Source organism: Perna viridis, chromosome 6 (assembly GCF_037379345.1).
Source record: "Perna viridis isolate PV_CMFRI_1.1 ecotype Kerala chromosome 6, ASM3737934v1, whole genome shotgun sequence".
Taxonomy (NCBI): Eukaryota; Metazoa; Mollusca; class Bivalvia; order Mytilida; family Mytilidae; genus Perna; species Perna viridis.
The window spans coordinates 48541095-48560118 of record NC_142450.1 but is presented as its reverse complement, the minus strand read 5'-3'; the positions used below and the strand labels follow the sequence as shown (position 1 = coordinate 48560118).

General features: G+C 34.2%; 1 protein-coding gene across 2 annotated transcripts; it reads left to right on the top strand.

The window, feature by feature from the left end:
* The first annotated feature begins 1771 nt into the window (after positions 1 to 1771).
* Positions 1772 to 15658, top strand: LOC148615371 (uncharacterized). 2 transcript variants are annotated; one of them, XM_088590291.1, is made up of 12 exons: positions 1772 to 1887; positions 2947 to 3093; positions 3888 to 3967; positions 4327 to 4398; positions 6589 to 6721; positions 7938 to 8066; positions 8420 to 8493; positions 8862 to 8933; positions 9464 to 9665; positions 12686 to 12783; positions 14421 to 14514; positions 15213 to 15658. In XM_088590291.1, the coding sequence occupies exons 1-12, from the start codon at positions 1857 to 1859 to the stop codon at positions 15449 to 15451; spliced, it is 1371 nt and encodes a 456-aa protein (XP_088446417.1). In that variant the 5' UTR covers positions 1772 to 1856; the 3' UTR covers positions 15452 to 15658. The 2 variants fall into 2 exon arrangements, with proteins under 2 accessions (XP_088446417.1, XP_088446418.1); XM_088590292.1 differs by lacking the exon at positions 1772 to 1887 and adding an exon at positions 2297 to 2342.
* The last annotated feature ends 3366 nt before the right edge of the window (positions 15659 to 19024 follow it).

The window sequence follows — 19024 nt, the reverse complement described above, 5'->3', positions numbered from 1 at the left end:
GTCCATGGATTACATTCGTTTGATTACCACTAGAACCTTGGTTCACTTGATTACTCATTAAGTTTGTTTGTTTGTTGGGGTTTAACGCCCGAGAAGCAATATTTCAGCTATATTCAGGCGATGAACATGAACTGGATGATAAAATGAACATGAAATGACGATGAAATGAAAAATGGGATGGGACACAAGGATAATGGGGTAGACAAATATTAATTGCCACTTGAAATAGGTAGAGGTGGTAGAGTCGGGCAATGTAGCCTCCTGTGTCGGAGCCCTATGAATCCTACTCCGGGAGAATACCATAGTTGGGTTTTTTAATGTGCGTGCGAGGAACGTGGCATCTTTTCCACCACTATGGTTTGCGGTCAGGTTTTCCGTATTATAGTCTGACAAACCCAGCATGTAACACACCAGGGGTATCCCATTCCACCTCCTGAGGCACACAACCCAGTTGCTCTGTAGGTAGAGCGCCCTAGCCCCCTAGGCCTATTCTTCTTACACCCGGACCTGCACGTGGCTATTGCTCATTCGATGAGGAGAATGTGTGAGAAAGCTAAAAACACCTCTTCACATCCAATAATTCAAAGGACAAAGTAACTAGCTGACTTATATAATATTTTACTAAAAAGCAAGTGACAGTAGCAGAAGTAGAAACACATTATATTTTTTTTGGTATATAGTAAACTTGTTCAATCATCAATTACATCAAAAAAATAAAACTACTACATTAATTTTTTATGTTTTGAAAAAAAAGCAACTCATACGTTATGCCAGACCTCGCCAACGCACACTTTTTGTATCGCGCTAGAATTCTAACAACTAGGCTTCTGGAACAGGGTTATGTTGCTACAAGATTGAAGTCATCTCTACAGAAGCTTTATGGTCGTCATCATGAACTCGTGGATCGTTACCTGTGTATCAGTCATCGTGCTTAAATGCAAAGATTGAAATGAACCAATCTCAAGACGTGGATCATGCGTCCTCTAAAATAGTTATTAAAATGGATGTCGTGTATGTCTGATTTGTCACTAATTTTGCTCACACAGTACAATACTATAGTTGCACTTAATTTTGCGATTGTTTATCAAAAATATTTTCTCGAGTATCTTAGTTTGTGTCATGTTGAAGATTACTATACACTAAACGCCAATATATAACGAGAATAGACATGATGGATATGTCAAAGAGTTAACAATCCAATCTTGATGAAAAATGACAGGTAAGTCCTCCAATGAATGATGATGAAACCCTCTCACCACAGGGCAAGGTGCAGCTGGCGCGTAAAAACATTATACACAGGAACAGCGAAATAGTTTACTCCAACAACATAAAAGTAAATTAAAGGTGAAAATTAAACAATACATACAGAGGCCAGAAATTCCTGACTTAGGATAGGCGCATAAATGCAGCGGGGTTAATGGCATGATAACAACCCTCCCCTTCTAAATCTGGCCACTGTAGAAAAAAAATATTACACCATCAAATACACCTAAAAATCAGTTTAAAATGTCTGAGTCCCTTGTTAAAACATAAATAAAGAAATGCATGTTCGTGGGTACTTATTTTTGCGATTTTTAATTTTTACTGATCGTGAAATTGATGAAAATAAATATACCATGAACATTACAGTTACACTTACAGTATGTATACAACCGTCGTTGCATATTTATGCCCAGGTATAACACTAAAATATTTACTTTTTCATGACAAATACAATGTTAGTACAATTTTACCTGAAAGGTGCTTATACTTAGTAGCTACATGTATACAAATACAAGTTTAAAACGAAAACATTTCGGACGTAGTACATTTTGTGAGGTGACAATATATATCAATTTAAGAGTATTAGAGATAAGATGATTACACATAAAACAATGGAAATGATAGGTAAGGAAATATATCAAATTATTTAATGTTAAACTGGTTGTGAATATACTTTCAATAAGATTCAGTAAAGTAGATGGTACTGTAAGAAGAAGGAGATACATTACCTTAAAACGGAGACTTTGAAAGAGTTCATAATGTGTTTATCTTACCTCATGGAAACCAAGGACAGTTTGTGCAGGTGTGTTCGTTATCCTGCTTGTACATGTATTATGTAAACAATCTACTAGAAATTCTGACAAAGCTAAAGTGTATGGTATCGATTGTTATGAATATTGAAAAAAGTTTCTAAGTTTTCGGTTTAGTAACTTTGTACGTGACGACCCGTTGATAAATAGGTGTATGGGTCATATGCGACTTTAATGCATGTTAATGCATCTATAAACACAGGTGAAGCATATATTGACAATTCAGTATTGTCCGGGTTATGGCTCATATACACAATAAGCGTGCTCCAGGTCAGTTCTTTTATTATTATTTTTGGCAAAGAAGTCGCTATACCTTAAGTGAAACGACAGGAAAACAGAAAACAAATAGAAATAATAACATTGAAATCCGAAAGGCCAATAGACATATGAAAATAAAGGTACACATTGAAAAAAGTAGACAATTCTAAACAGAGGTTCAAGGAATCCCTTCCATTTACATGAAAAATGAATACAGTAAGAAGGTAAGTGGAAAAAAATAAAGTGTGGTTTTATATATTCTTTCGATTTCCCTTCGAATCTTGGTTCCCTTGGTATTCATTTATTGGTTATAAATTTGCAAGGTGTGGTATTTTTTAATGATAAATATATGAAATCACTAAATAGTTCATATGTATATAGGAAATATATACAATTGTTGCGTTTTATTTATTTTTATAGTTCAAATGCTTTACAATAAACCTAATTTTGTTACGATTAGCACTCTTTATATAGTGGATGATTGTAAGGACAAACATTTTTTGTGATAAAAGATCGGGTAGAAATCTGTAAACACAAACATCAGCCGATATATATAATAAATGTGTTCGTAGTGGTGATATCCTTCTTTCCTGAACTCAAATGTTTTATTCTACAGTATTATTGTTAATATTTGGTGCAGCCACTGCAGAACTCTGTGGAGATGTTGATACTACACTATGTAACATGATGATTAATAGAATACAAGATACATGTAGTGATCCTTGTCTTTCTAAGTTCTGTAAACACTCGTGTGGAATGTGTGGTATGTCGAAAAAAGTATTTTATTTATTTATGCTTAAAGTTTATGTATAAACTGTGATTGAAACTTCAGCAAATATTTCGTCAAAATTCATTCTTATCCGTCTAATAACTTAATACACTTGTACAAAACTGACAAAATTTTAATAATCACATTAATAAAAAAGTTTCCATGTGGTTTTAACTATATACGACTTGCAGGCATCAATTATTCACTAGAAGACTCATCTATAATAATTGACAAAAAAAAGAGAGAACTGAAACAGATACAACAAACACTACTGGAAGTAACCACTATGAAAAAAGTAAATGAGCAACCTAAACCAAATGCACTATTTTTTCTAGTAACATTATTCAGATGAATCGGTAGGGTGAGTGAACTCTGTTTTTCCAGAAATATTCCTTGTTCCAGATGCGTCGGTATGGTCGGCGTATTCCGTTTTCTAGAAACATTCATTGCTCGTGAGTCATTTCCGAAGATCGATGGTAAACTACTAATCAAACAGATATTTAAGCATTTAACCATATTGACAGACCATGGGGAAGTCGTGGAATTCTGTATATGCATTAACACCATCTTGTTTCCACGAGCTTACATTAAGACAATTCCATCCGATGCAACATCGGCAGGTGTACAACTAGAAAAGTGAGATAAAAACGTCAAATCGTCACTTAATCAATGTTTTGATCAGGCAGATGTATTAACGGATTATTTTGATCAGGCAGATGTATTAACGGATTATTTTGATCAGGCAGATGTATTAACGGATTATTTTGTTTGATATTTCTATTTTACAGCGTTGCAATGCTATGATTGTGTCGATATTGACGATCCAACTACGTGCACATCATTTAAAATATGTCCCAATGTAGGCGAGGTTTGTAATACCATCGTTTATATCATTGGTATATTGATATCATTCTAAGATGAATGGTGTGAAAACAATTAAGTAAATAAGCAAAACTTAAAATATGAAATCAGGAATAACAATCAAAGACATGAACCACAAACGTTAAGAAAAAAAATAGAAAACAGGAAAATCTCAGATTAGTGCTCATCAAATTGATACAAACCAATCTCAATCTGATAACATACATGTTATGTTTGACCTCAAAATAGATTTTAATGAATATCTAAGATACAAGGTCACTTTAGGAATATGTAATAAAGATTCCGGAATGACGGATAGAAATTAAATAAAGACTATGTTTGTATGATTATTGTTGTTCTTTGTAGTTCTGCTTTAGTGCACAGACTTTTACAAGTTCGTTGAAACTAGCATATCGCATGGGATGTGCTACAAATGATGTAAGTTTAACATAAAGGCAGTGAAAACTGAAGGGAGCCAGGTTTTTCAATATTGCTGATTTTTTTTTCTTCTCTTCTTAATTTTTTAATAGCAAATGAATTATAAATTTTCTTCTGGTATATGGCAGATTTATGTTGCTAGTCAATCTTACGATATACAATAAATGGAAAATATCATATAAATATCAAAGGAGGTCATGTGAAAAGATTCAGTTCAATCACACATTTTATTTTTGATATAGCAAAATAAAATTTATCAGTAGATTTTCAAAATCTGGATTTTTTTCAAGTCATTTCTAGTATTGACGTACTAATCTTTCATTTCTTGGTTACTAAAATAAAGTTTCTTCTCAGAAGCCGATGTGGCTATGGATTAATTTTTTTCTGCCTATTTTCTCCATGAAAACATAATACAACATTATTACTTTTTTACCATTGTAGAACTTTATTTATTTTTTTCTTGCCATTTTTTTTTAATTTTTAGACAAAGTGAAATTATTTTTTTTCAAAAATATCCCAGCCCCCCAATATAAAAAATGGTCAGTGCCTAAACTCTACTTCGAAATGATATGAAAAGTAATAATGTCCACGTTTACAAATATTATTCGACGATTCCTACGAACACGCGTACAAATACTTTTCAACTATTCCTACGAATACAAGAATCCAATTTTAGACCATGCTGTTTCACATATTATCATTAAGATCACAAAGTAACAATTTCAGGAAAAAAACTGAAAATTTTATTTTTTTATTTCTAATAGCAACTGATAAATGTAGCTCGTCAATTAAACTATAGAAATACAAAAACACCAATCATAGAGCTCCTAAGTACTTTAACATTGGTAACAGAAAAGATAATATATTGATTTGTCAGCTAAGATGTGAAGCTAGCAGCCTGAATTCGCATCTGCATCTTCACTACTGAGGATCCATTCTGTCCCAATTGTGGAGACTCCATAGAAGAAAATATTTGGCCAACGTACATTTTTTTCAACTGAGATAAATACGATATTTCCAATAATAACTTATTTCAATTTTTAGGCTGACTTTATAGCTGATCTGATCAGAAAGAAAGAATATCGTTTGGCTAGATCCTTCAATCTCAGTTTCCGCTATATCTTTAAACAATCCTAATTTCGGAGATTTGATACATCGCATCTACCCAAAAGAACTTGAGATAAAGGATACTACAGACACTGTAAAGTCAGCCTCATATCTTGACCTACACTTACAAATCGATGGTAAAGGAAAACTATTGACCAAACTTTACGACAAACGTGATGACTTTTTATCCAGAATTGTCAACTTTCCTTTCATCTGTGTCAACATCCCTTCGGCACCTGCGTATGGAGTGTTCATATCACAACTCATACATTATGCCAGAGCTTGCCAAAACTGCGCAGACTTTTTGTATCGCGCTAGAACTCTAACAAATAGGCTTTTGGAACAGGGTTATGTTGCTAGAAGATTGAATTCATCACTACAGAAGTTTTATGGTCGTCATCATGAACTCGTTGATCGTTATGGTGTATCCATCTGCACCATGAAAACTGATTTATTCCACGGGTCATAGTTTTCCTTTCTTCGTTTGTCTAACCCGGACTTTTTATGAGCAACTCGGCGGGTGTTTCTAGAAAAGCAGAGGACGCTTACCCTACCGGTGCACCTGGTCCATTCTCCCAGTTTTTAGTGGAGTTGCTCATTTACTTATGTTACTTTGTATGTATGATTTTAGTTACTTTATGTTCTTTGTTGTGTATGTCTGTTTTCCATGTCTGGTCTTTGTCCCTGGATTACATTCTTTTGATAACCGCTATAAACTTGGTTTCCTTGATTACTCTTTAAATAATTTTTATATTTTCAAAATAGATTGCAGTGAATAATTACAGTGAATAAGAAAACAAAAGTCGTATTTTTATTTGCGTAGAGTTATCCTTCTTTATATGTATATGTAATCCATAATTGAATGTTCACTGATTGTATGTTGCCTTGTATGGAGAGGACATATATAGGCTTTAAGCCTGCTATCCAATCCAATTCATCTTATTGTAATATTTTTAAAACAACCTTTCTTCAGCAGAATGTAACGATGAAAACAAACTGCGAAAAGAGGGCACTACAGTAAATTTATATCATTATTTATATCTGAATGTTCATTTCAAGTATTAGTTTTATTATTTGATATAGACATGTGCACAGTTTACTGGTAATAAAAGAAGAGGTATTAGTTTTGAAGCCGGTTGTTGTAACAAGGATAAGTGTAATAATAACAACCCTACGCAACTGAACATTGTTCCGTTACCAGTGGTCAATGTATCTTGTAAGTCTATTTCAGTTAGTTTGTTTATTACCAACATGCAAAGTACGCCCTGTTAGTATCCCTATTTTTATATAGGGCAATTAACACAAAACGATTTGTAAGAGAGATAGCTCTAGTTCCGAATCTTAATTGTGTTATAACATAGAATTTCAAAACAATATTGTTTTAGACATTAGCTACTATCTTTGACAACTAATATGATACTTAATTTAAGAAAATAGGTCAGGCTTCAAAAGATCCACGTCAGGATTCATAACCTGTTTGGGAAATATGGTGTCATAAGAACACGTGAGCTTGGATTCAGATATGTTCGCCATGTCATTGAATGTTGTGATATGTGGCAATGTTTGCCAGATTCATAATATCCTTGGCAGATATAGTGTGTCATGAGTTCACATTTGCCGGAGTTATAAACTGTTTGACAGATACATGTACGACGTATAATGAGGAAAAAATTACCGAGGTCATGACCAGTTCGACATATTTGGTGTGAAATGAGTCGATATCTTAACAATTTTGACATAAATGTTGTATCTTTGGGAATGGTTTATTCCATTTGTCTCGGAATATACTTGGTTTTAACGTATTTATTTACAGTTTAATGTGTTTTTTTCTTTCAGTTGGTAACATTGATAGTTTTTAATGTCTGTTTTTCTTTCCCACCTCAAACTTTGCTGTGGCTTAGATTTGGTGAAAGAAAGGTTATTATAATGTGTTTGGAACCTCCACAGTTATTAGTAAAACTGTAGCAGCAGTTTCGATCGAGTTTGTTGTTGTTGTTTTTTGTTTTGTTTTGTTTTGTTTTGTTTGTTTGTTTGTTTGTTTGTCTGTTGTTTTTTTTTGTTGCGAAAATGTTTGAACCACACTATATTAAAAAGGGGGATAAGGAACTAACAATTATAACTGTACTAAAGCTAAATACACTTGTTCATAGTCCACCGAATAGTAATATAAAACATTGATTTTCCATATACATTTTCTTATAAAAGTAAACCGCAAATTGAAGGCTACTCTATAGATAAATATTTTTACAACATATCCGACAGACTGCCTTTCAATTTCAAGAAACAAGAAAACTTTATTCTTGAGGCTTTGAACTGACTATACAATAAATTTTAATCAATATGCAATCGTTTAATAAATTGCGTAGTGGATTGTTTCATTTGAAATGTGCGAATTGCATTTCAATAAATAATTAATCGGATATTTATTTCAGTACCAGAACTAAATGGGCTCTGCTTTGATAAAGCGGCTGATATTTGTACTAGATTCTCTACAATTTTCCATGACCCATGTGACTATTCATGTGTTAGAAGTCTTTGTCCTCATATGTGTCAACAATGCTGTAAGTAGATATTGTTATAGATTTTTTTCTTTTTTTGTATATACTATATAATATTAAACAGTTCGGATACCACATGTACAGACATGAATGATTCATAATTATTTTGGGCGACCAAAACGGTTTTAGATACACAAGTGATTTATTTATGTAAAGAATATAGATTAAAGACGCAGTGGATGTCACTTCTTCATAAATGGTTCACGGTTTATGCGGTTATGGTAAATACTCATAATATACATGTAAAAAATCATCAAAATTTCACTAAATAACCCAATAAAAGCTTTGTCTGAGCAAATTACCAACATTTCTAAGCTACAGTACTTGATCCTGCTCCAAACTCACATTATTTTTAGTTAGCTGTTTGGAATGTAATGAAATATCAAGTGCTAACCTCTGTTCCGACAACATAGTGTGCGGAAACGGATCTGTGAGTTGATTTTTCTTCTAAAGTAATAGCAATACTTATAACAATATTTCATTCAAATAGAAACTTGATGACAGCAGTTGAATTGATTCAGAGATACTGTGATCAAGTTTTCTACATGTGTTATGAATCAGATATGAATTCCTAAAAATAAAAAAAGACCTTCTGGAATGTGTTTCTTATAGTAGCCTTAGGTTAAAAAAAAACTTATTCTACATGGTACACCACACTGCCACATAACAAGCTCAAGCTACAAAAAGTTGGGAAAAAAAGCTTAGCATTATTACATAAAAATGTACAACTAATTAAAAACTAAATATCTATTGAATGAAAAAAAAAAGAATAATGTGTAATACATGTTTATCACGAAGGTGTGCTACGGATACGAGAAACTTAACTCACGATTCGAATATGTTGTTGAGCTAGGATGTATGGACGCCATGGTTAGTAAATTTTATAATTTTCTGTGTTGAAGGAAACAAATTTATCTGAATTTATTTAACAGTAGATATGTTGATCCACATCAACAGAAATACTGTTTAAAACTTTTATGAACACCTGATGTCACTCCCGTTTTTAACGTTAGAATGATCATTCATTTGGTTTGGTACAAGGGAGACAATACTGGTGTGTTTGACTGTTAACAAATGGATGTAACTTTAATTGTTCTGTATTTATTTTATGATTTTTGCTCGGACATTAAGTAATTTAACAGTTTTGCGGTGACATTTTTGCTCGTTACAACTGGATATACTTCTAAGGCATTTACAGGGATAATGACGTTTTACGCCCGCGCTATTCCTTGTATGCATTTCAAGGAAATAAATTAACTGATCAAGAATATGCACAGATTAAACAGAAAGGTCGAAAAGTAAGTGAAATGTATAAGAAGTACTGTGCATGCACGGAAACCAATTCTAAGCTCAGTTTCGAATCATATTTATTACAAAATAAATTACACTTTCTGTCGTAGAGATGTCAGGAGCTTGAACAAGCCAACAACCATCCTTTTGGTAAACGAGACTTTAGTCTAGTCGGTGGCTGTTGTATTGGAGATAGCTGCAACCAAAAACCAGTCGGAACACATACTACAACGACACCAACCAGTGTGCCTATTACAACCAGACTTATACCATTAAGTACCACAAAACGACTCACAACAACGGGTAGTCTAGGTACGTAAACGTACTTCTGTGAATCACAACAACGGATTGTGTAGATAAATAGACATAGATCTGTGAATCACAACAACAGGTAGTGTGGGTGTGTAGACATACGTCTATGATTCACAACAACGGTTAGTGTAGGCAAGTAGACGTAGATCTGTGATTACAAACAACGAACAGTGCAAACAAGAAGACATAGATCTGTGAGTCACAACAACGGTATGGGTAGGCAAGTAGACGAAGATATGTGATCCACATCAACGGGTAGTGTGGGTATGAGACATAGATCTATGATTCACAACAACAGGTAGTGTAGGTAAGTAGACGTAGATCTATGATTCACAACAACGGTTAGTATAGGCACGTAGACAAAGATATGTAGTCCACATCAACGAGTAGTGTTGGTATGAGACATAGATATATGATTCACACAAACGGGTAGTGTAGGCACGTAGACGTAGATCTGTGATTCACAACAACGGGTAGTGTTGGTATGCAGAAGTAGATATGTGATCCACATCAACGGAAAGTGTATGTATATAAGAGTAATCAAGGGAAACAAGGTTATAGCGGTAATCAAAAGAATGTAATCCAGGGACAAAGACCAGACATGGAAAACAGACATACACAACAAAGAACATAAAGTAACTAAAATCATACATACAAAGTAACAAAAGCAAATGAGCAACTCGGACTCCACTAAAAACTGAATGGACCAGGTGCACCGGTAGGGTAAGCGTCCTCTGCTTTTCTAGAAACACCCGCCGAGTTGCTCATAAAAAGTCAAGTCCGCGGTAGACAAACGAGGAAAGGAAAACTATGACCCGTTGAATAAATCAGTTTTCATGGTGCAGATGGATACACCATAACGGTCCACGAGTTCATGATGACGACCATAGTCAAAACCAATAGTTTTCCTTTACCATCGATTTCTAAGTGTAGGTCAAGATATGAGGCTGACCTTACAGTGTCTATAGTATCCTTTATCTCAAGTTCTTTTGGGTAGATGCGATGTATCAAATCTCCGAAATTAAGATTGTTTAAAGATGATACGTCATCTATATAGCGGAAACTGAGATTGAAGGATGTAGCCAGACGATATTCTTTCTTTTTGATCAGATCAGCTATAAAGACAGCCACATAAGAGTGAAGAAATAGGTCAGCAAGTAAAGGAGCACAATTTGTTCCAATTGGAATTCCGACCATTTGTTGAAAAACACGTCCACCACACTGGACAAATGTGTTGTTGATTAAATATTCCAGCATTTTGTAAACATCTTCCTTTGTATATTTGGAATATGATTTGGAATTATTTCTTACAAAGTATGAGGAATCTCTACCAAGAACTATATATTTGTATCTAGGTGTACCATCTTTGTTTTTGAAAAACAACGATGTGTAATGTTTTTAAGTCGGGATTTTAACTGAGTATGGGGAAATAAGTATACAGTGTTGAAAAATCATATGTTTTCATGCTATTATATTCAAATAATAGTCTTGAACTAATTGTCTCCAAAAGATCTTTCGAATTTTTAAGGATCCACATTGAATTAATACCACTACGGGAGTAACAAGTGTTGTGGTAAGACTGCAAACCCTCTTTGACAGTTGTGAGTATAGAAGTTAAAAGTTTTGAAAGAGGTTTGGTGGTACATTTTGATCCAGCTATGAAACGTTGTTTGTATGGATTCTTGTGGAGTTTAGGAATCCAGTACATAGACGGTAAATCACAATCATCGTCCTTGGTAGAGAGACCAAAAGAGGATAGCACAGATTTATGGTTTTCTACGATCTCTTCTTTGGAGAGAGTGGTAGCAGTCTTATCACTGCTATAAAGTAGATATGTGATCCACAAAAACGTATAGTGCATGTATTTAGAAGTAGATATGTGATTCAGATCAACGGATAGTGTGTGTAATCAGAAGTAGATATGTGATCCACAACAACAGAAAGTGTATGTATATAAAGTAGATATATGATCCACATCAACAGATAGAGTAGCTAATTAGAAGTAGATATGTGATCCACATCAACAGAAAGTTTATGTATATAAAGTAGATATGTGATCCACAGAACGGGTAGTGTATGTATTTAGAAGTAGATATGTGATTCAGATCAACGGATAGTGTATATATGTAGATGTACATATGTGATTCAGATTAACGGATAGAGTGGGTAAGTAGAAGTAGATGTATGATCCACATCATCAGATAGTGTATGTATGTAGACAAAGATATGCAATACACGACAACGGATAGTGTATATATGTAGATGTACATATGTGATTCAGATTAACGGATAGGGTGGGTAAGTAGAAGTAGATGTATGATCCACATCAACAGATAGTGTATGTATGTAGACAAAGATATGCAATACACGACAACGGATAGTGTATGTATGTAGACGAAGACATGCAATACACGACAACGGATAGTGTATATATGTAGACGTACATGTGTGATTCAAATCAACGGATATTGTGGGTACTTAGAAGTAGATATGTGATTCAGATAAACAGGTAAAGTGGGTATATAGACTTAGATATGTGATCCACGACAATGGATAGTGCATGTATGTAGAAGTAGACATGTGATTCATATCAACAGATAATGTGGGTAATTAGAAGTAGATTTTTTTTGTCAATATTTCTAACATGTTTTCATATGTGTATATGATGTCGTTTAAAAGGGTTTCTTTGTGGAAGATGCATTTGATATCATCATCATCATAGCGTGCTCTTAAATGCCCGGACGTTATTTATAAAACAGAGAGTTGGCTATGTAGTCAGCCTAATATCAGTGGAGACAGAGGCCGGCAAGTACGAGAAGGTCGGCAAGTACGAGAATATCGGCAAATAGGAGAAGGTCGGCAGGTAGGAGAAGCATCATGTTGCCACTGAAATGACACTAAAAATATTTAAATTGCATATGATAAGAATGTTGTTGAACAAACGTAAATGTATAAGCCGGATTTTTTTAACAGAAGATACGTTTTGTTTTTAATTCATTTATCTCTTATTTCATCAACAGATTGTCCTAACTACTCTAACTGCCCAAATGACTTTTTACCTCATGGGAGTTACTGCTATCATATTGGCACACAGTCATATCAACGTGATCCAGCCGAGGTAATAATTCATATACTATATGACTTTGACAAAGATATGAAGGAGATGTCACATGTCATTAGTCCCGGTTTTGCACACAATTTAACTTCGTATTGCCAAGTCAGAAAGATGGGGGTTATTTTATTTTCTGGTTTATTCTTATTAAAAATTATCTTTGTCTTTTTGTTAATTACAAAGTAAAAATATTAACTAGAATGATAAAAATTGATGGAAGGTGGTGCAGTCACTTCCAGAAAGAATACTGTTTAGCTAGATCCTTTAATCTCAGTTTCCGCTATATAGATGACGTCATAGTTTTCCTTTCCTCGTTTGTCTGCCCTGGACTTTTTATGAGCAACTCGGCGGGTGTTTCTAGAAAAGCAGAGGACGCTTACCCTATCGGTGCACCTAGTCCATGCTCCCAATTTTAGTGGAGTCCGAGTTGCTCATTTGCTTTCGTTACTTTGTATGTATGAATTTAGTAACTTTATGTTCTTTGTTGTGTTTGTCTGTTTTCCATGTCTGGTCTTTGTCCCTGAATTACATTCTTTTGATTACCGCTATAACCTTGGTTCCCTTGATTACTCTTTAAAAATTTTGGAGATTTGATACATCGCATCTACCCCCAAAGAACTTGAGATAAAAGATACTACAGACACTGTGATGTCAGCCTCATATCTTGACATACACTTAGAAATCGATGGTAAAGGAAAATTATTAACCAAACTTTAGTACAAACGTGATGACTTTTCATTCAGAATTGTCACCTTTCCTTTCCTCTGTGGCAACATCCCTTCAGCTCCTGCGTATGGAGTGTTCATATCACAACTCATATGTTATGCCAGAACTTGCCGAAACCACGCAGACTTTTTGTATCGCGCTAGAATTCTAACAAATAGGCTTCAGGAACAGGGTTATGTTGTTACAAGATTGAAGTCATCACCAGAAAAGAATTATGGTCGTCATCATGCACTCGTTGATCGTTATGGTGTATCTATCTGCGCCATGAAAACCGATTTGTTAAACGTGTCATAGTTTTCCTTTCCTCTTTCGTCTACCCCGGACTTGACTTTTTAATGATCAAATCGGCGGGTGTTTCTAGAAAAGCAGAGGACGCTTACCCTATCGGTGTACCTGGTCTGTGCTCCCAGTTTTTAACGGAGTCCGAGTTGCGCATTTTCTTTTGATATTTTGTATGTATGATTTTAGTTACTTTATGTTCTTTGTTGTGTATGTCTTTTTCCATGTCTGGTCTTTGTTCCTGGATTACATTATTTTGATTACTGTTATAACCTTGGTTCCCTTGATTACTCTTCCAATGGTGTGTTTGGGGCATTTAATTAACAGTTTGCTTTATGGTATGGGTTTTGCCTATCATTGAAGACCATGTGGTGACCTGTACCAGTTTAATGTTTCGTTGCTTGGATTTTGTTGGATGACTGTCTCATTGGCAATTAATCACACCACATCTTCTGTTGTTGCAAGAGTTGAGTTGTGTTTTCTAATGAAAGAAGGCAGAACGAGTTGGCAACACTTATTAATTTGGCGCAGGGGCATACAGAACAGAAATTCGACATTGTAGAAATATAATCAGGTAATTAATCACCATTATCAGTAAACAATAACTGTCATTGACTCGTACAATTTTAATTTTTTAGAGCTACTGTCAACGAAAGTGCGCGCATTTAGTAAAGTTCGGATCTAAGACTGAGATATTGGAGGTATTTTCTTACTTCAAACACGTTAACCATGGTATGTATAACATAGAGGTCTTGTCATCTAAACTATCGCCTTTCCACTGTCCGAATTGGCAGTTTGAGAATATTTTGACAACTTATTTTTCATTTGTCACAAGTAAATGTATTCTGGATTTGATTTACTGTGACGCATGATGCAAAAGTTAATGTTGTTTATGAAGACACGTGATGCAAAAGTTAATGTTGTTTATGAAGACACGTGATGCAGAAGTTAATGTTGTTTATGAAGACACGTGATGCAGAAGTTAATATTGTTTATGAAGACACGTGATGCAGAAATTAATATTGTATATGAAGACACATGATACAAGTGGCGATGTTGTTTATAGAGACGTATGCGTGTCGTGTATTTAGTCTAAGAATATCATAGGTATAGCAATTAAAACAAACAAATAAACCAAAACAAAACAAAAAACAAAACCAAAAAATGGTAAAATCATTTTAGAATTATTCTTCCAACTTTATTGAATTTTCTTAGTGTTCTGATTAGTGTTATACCGGTGTCTATCAAGCCCATATTGTTGTTACAAATGATTACTTCCCCAAAATATCAAATTTATATAAGTCACTATTAAAATATCATTTGTTACTTATTAGGCAATAGATCTAATATCTAGCGACACACCTGACATATATCAATAGAATTTCAAAATCATTTTACTTTAATATGTCATTTCTTTTCTTGCATCGTAGAAGTATTTACATCATTATCAAAACACCCATCCGGATATTGGTATTGGACTAGTGACGACACCACTGCGTCGTCACAAATGCTGGAAAATGACTTTAATTTAACCAAAGACGCATGCGCTATAGCCTATATTTCGTTCCACATAGGACTGAACTCGTATCCGGTATATACCTATGGAATGACCCCTGTGAACTGCAGTAGTACAGCCAAACCCATGTGTTATATTCCGCGAGCAGGGTGAATGAAAAATAAAAGAATACTAATTATGCATTATACGAATTATTAGCTCCGAGTAATTGTATCCGATTTGTGTGATAATCGACACATTGTCATGGAAAATGATGCTATCGCCTTCTGTTACTTAAACACATGACAAGAAAGTCTGACATAGTATGTACGTAATATCGATAAAAAGGCAATAAAACTTAATAAAGTTACTAACAAACTTGCAATTAATGATTTTTTATTTTATTTTTCAAGTATCTTCAATTATGTGATAATTGTCGTGGAAAATCTCAAAATTCTTTTCGTGATTAAAATATCTTATAAATAAGGAGAGCTAGAATGCATTATCATCTTTTGTTTGTTTGTTGGGGTTTAACGCCCGAGTAGCAATATTTCAGCTATATTAAGGCGATGAACATGAAGTGGATGATAAAATGAACATGAAATGATGATGAAATGAAAAATGGGATGGGACACAAGGACAACGGGGTCGAGAAATTTTGATCGCCACTGGGAATAGAGAGAGATGGGTAGGGTCGGGCAATTTAGCCTCCTGTGGCGGAGCCCTTTGTTTCCTACTCTGGTACAATACCACAGTAGGGCTTTTTAACGTGCGAGGAATGTGGCATCTTTCCCAACACGGTGCACCACTATGGTTTGCGGTCAGGTTTTCCGTATTATAGCCTGACAACCCCAGCATGTATTACCACCACCTGGGGCACACATCCCAGTTGCTCTGTGCTTGCTAAGGTTCTGATTTTACAAATGTTTCTACTGGTTTTAGATAAGAAAACTTGTAACTTTGGCAACCAAATTGTATCCAGAACTTTTTAATTTCATCATTTATTTTATGTTTTTGGTGTAATTTATTTTTAAGAAAATTGTATTGAAGCTGTTTAAAGTAAAGCAATAAACACCGTGAATGGTGGAGATGTTTACCCAGCTTAGCAATAAACACCGTGAATGATGGAGATATTTATCCAACTAGCAATAAACACCGTGAATAGTAGAGATATTTACCCAGCTTAGCAATAAACACCGTGAATGGTGGAGATATTTAACCCAGCCTAGCAGCTTAGCAATAAACACCGTGAATGGTATTTACCCGTGCGTTTTTTGTTTTTTGTTTTTTTTTTGGTGTGTTTATTTTTATTATTCATATTTTAGGACACTGTAGTCCTTTCTGCATCCTGGTCTGTATTTCATAGAAAACCATACATTTATATCTATCTTAAATCAACCAATTCAAGAACGATAACTCTTGCAAGAGTAATGAAAGGAACCAAAGTTATAGCGGTAATCAAACGAATGTAATCCAGGGACAAAGACCAGACATGGAAAACAGACATACACAACAAAGAACATAAAGTAACTGAAATCATACATACAAAGTAACAAAAGCAAAGGAGCAACTCGGACTCCACTAAAAGTTCCAATTTCATGTGCAATGTATATACTTTTTGTATCCCAAAAGTGCAACGTCCGATTAAAAAACTAAATATATGGTCTGAAGTTTTTTTCGGAAAAAGGCCCTTTTACACTTTAGCGAATTGAGCGAACTAACTAATAACGAAATAAAAAAAAGAGTCGCCAGACAGGAAAACAAGCTAAAACAACGAGCGAAGCGCATTCTTTTAACGATTGAAGTACAAACATAAATGAGAAAACGAAACGTATATATAACAAAATGTAGTTCTTTTCCAATTCGTGGTGCATAGTGGTAAGTTTCAAAAATAAACATTGCGAATCTCGATATGCTCTACACATGTATCATCGGAGAAACCTCTCACCACCAGCGTTAGAATCAAATATTAAGTGTATACAAAAAGTACTTTCGAAACCTAAACTATCGAAATAGGAAACCAAAATCCTTCACCGAGAGGGACTTTCATGTGTAATACAAGGAATGAAGTTTAAGCGTTTTATGTATTTTGAAATTTGTAAATCTGCAAATTTTGATAAACATGATAAATAAATTTAATAGAGACAAGTCTGACTTCTGGTTTGGAAAATACCCTCGAGGACCTTTGGTCCACAAGCAGTGGCATCGACCCACTGGTTATTAATACAAAAATAACAATCATAAGGGATGAAGCCTCAGTGTTTTAGGTATTTTGAAATGTTTAAAACTGCAAATTCTGTGTGTTAAATTGATTTAAAACTCAAACATTTAGATTACTGGTTCGTTGGAAATATAAATCGAAATAGTTAGGTAAGTACAATTATTTTCCAGCTATCTTAATCCTATGACAAGACTTGAATAAATTCTAAAGACTTGCAAAAAAAAACCCTGATATATGAAAAAATGCTATTTTAATTCTATGTAGTTGAAAAAGATATCAGATTAGATAAAAAAATCATCATTAAAATAATCATCGCAATTACCTGAATTTGCATGGCATAAAGCAGAGACAGGAATGAGTTGCCCATTTATTCAAAATTTTGCTTTAACTGAATGTTTTAATTCCGTAATATAATACTTCTTTATTCAAACTTTTGTTTGTAATTCAATTCAATCTAGTAATTCATTTAATTTTGCGAGTAACACAATTTAAAGGTTAAAAAATAAATTTCTGAATAAAATCATTGTTTAGTTTTGAGGTAGGGATAAGTTTTGAACTTCAACTACCATTAGATATTGATAAAGTTTATAATGTTTGGAAACATCGTAAAGCAGAGGATAGTGGGTAAAGCAGAGGATAGTGGGTAAAGAAACCGTAAAGTTTGGAATTCGTTATTTAAAGATAAAAAGTAAAAAATGTGGTCTCGACAATTCCGCGAAAAGGGGAGAGGTGGTCACCTCGGGAGTATGTGGCTCATGGAATATATTCACATGCAAAATAATTTCACACCATTTCACACGAATTTCGCCTGATTTTCACCTGGATTGAGCAATTGAAATTCGTGACATAGTTGAATCGAGTCTTTATGTGAATTCCACCTGGTAATCACGTTAATTTCATATAAAGCTAGATTCACTGTGTAAGTGGCTACATGGTAAAACCGATGCAGGATGCGTCATTATAAAAACACCAGTTGAGGCGAAGGACTTAAAGCTTACAATGGTTCTACGATTCAAATATAACTAGAAATAGTTATGATAAATATGTCAAAGAGATAACAACCCCCTTACCCACCGGGATGAAAATGTCAGCCCATGGCCATCCATTGGTCTTAAATGAGCGATGAGAAAACGAATAAATGGCACTGTATTGTGTTAACTTTTATTTTAAAGAAAACCACTAAGAACTACCACTGTCATAACAAAATTATAATATGATCTTAGCTGTATATCGACCTGGGTTTTATAAGGCATTTAATAATTCATCACATCGTACGGTCACACGCTTTGTAACCTCGGACATCGAAGTAAGTAGATACATGTATTTATCATCCCTAAAGGCATTTTAAATTATCTGAATCGTACATTAGTAATTTTGACATATGTTACCAGGTTATAATTCACTGAGTACTAAATCTCGGAGATTTCAGAAAAAAAATCGGCCCAAGTAAATGTATACTATGTTAAGTCAATTGCATTTGTTTGTAATGACTTCATTTCTGTAACGTACATATTACAATTCGATGC

Bases quoted from the DNA above. Each gene is read 5' to 3' on its own strand.
- LOC148615371 (XM_088590291.1), top strand. From the start codon at position 1,857: ATGATTACACATAAAACAATGGAAATGATAG. The intron at 6,722-7,937 runs GTAAGTCTATTT...TATTTATTTCAG, and splicing joins ACCAGTGGTCAATGTATCTT to TACCAGAACTAAATGGGCTC. The intron at 9,666-12,685 runs GTACGTAAACGT...TTTCATCAACAG, and splicing joins CACAACAACGGGTAGTCTAG to ATTGTCCTAACTACTCTAAC.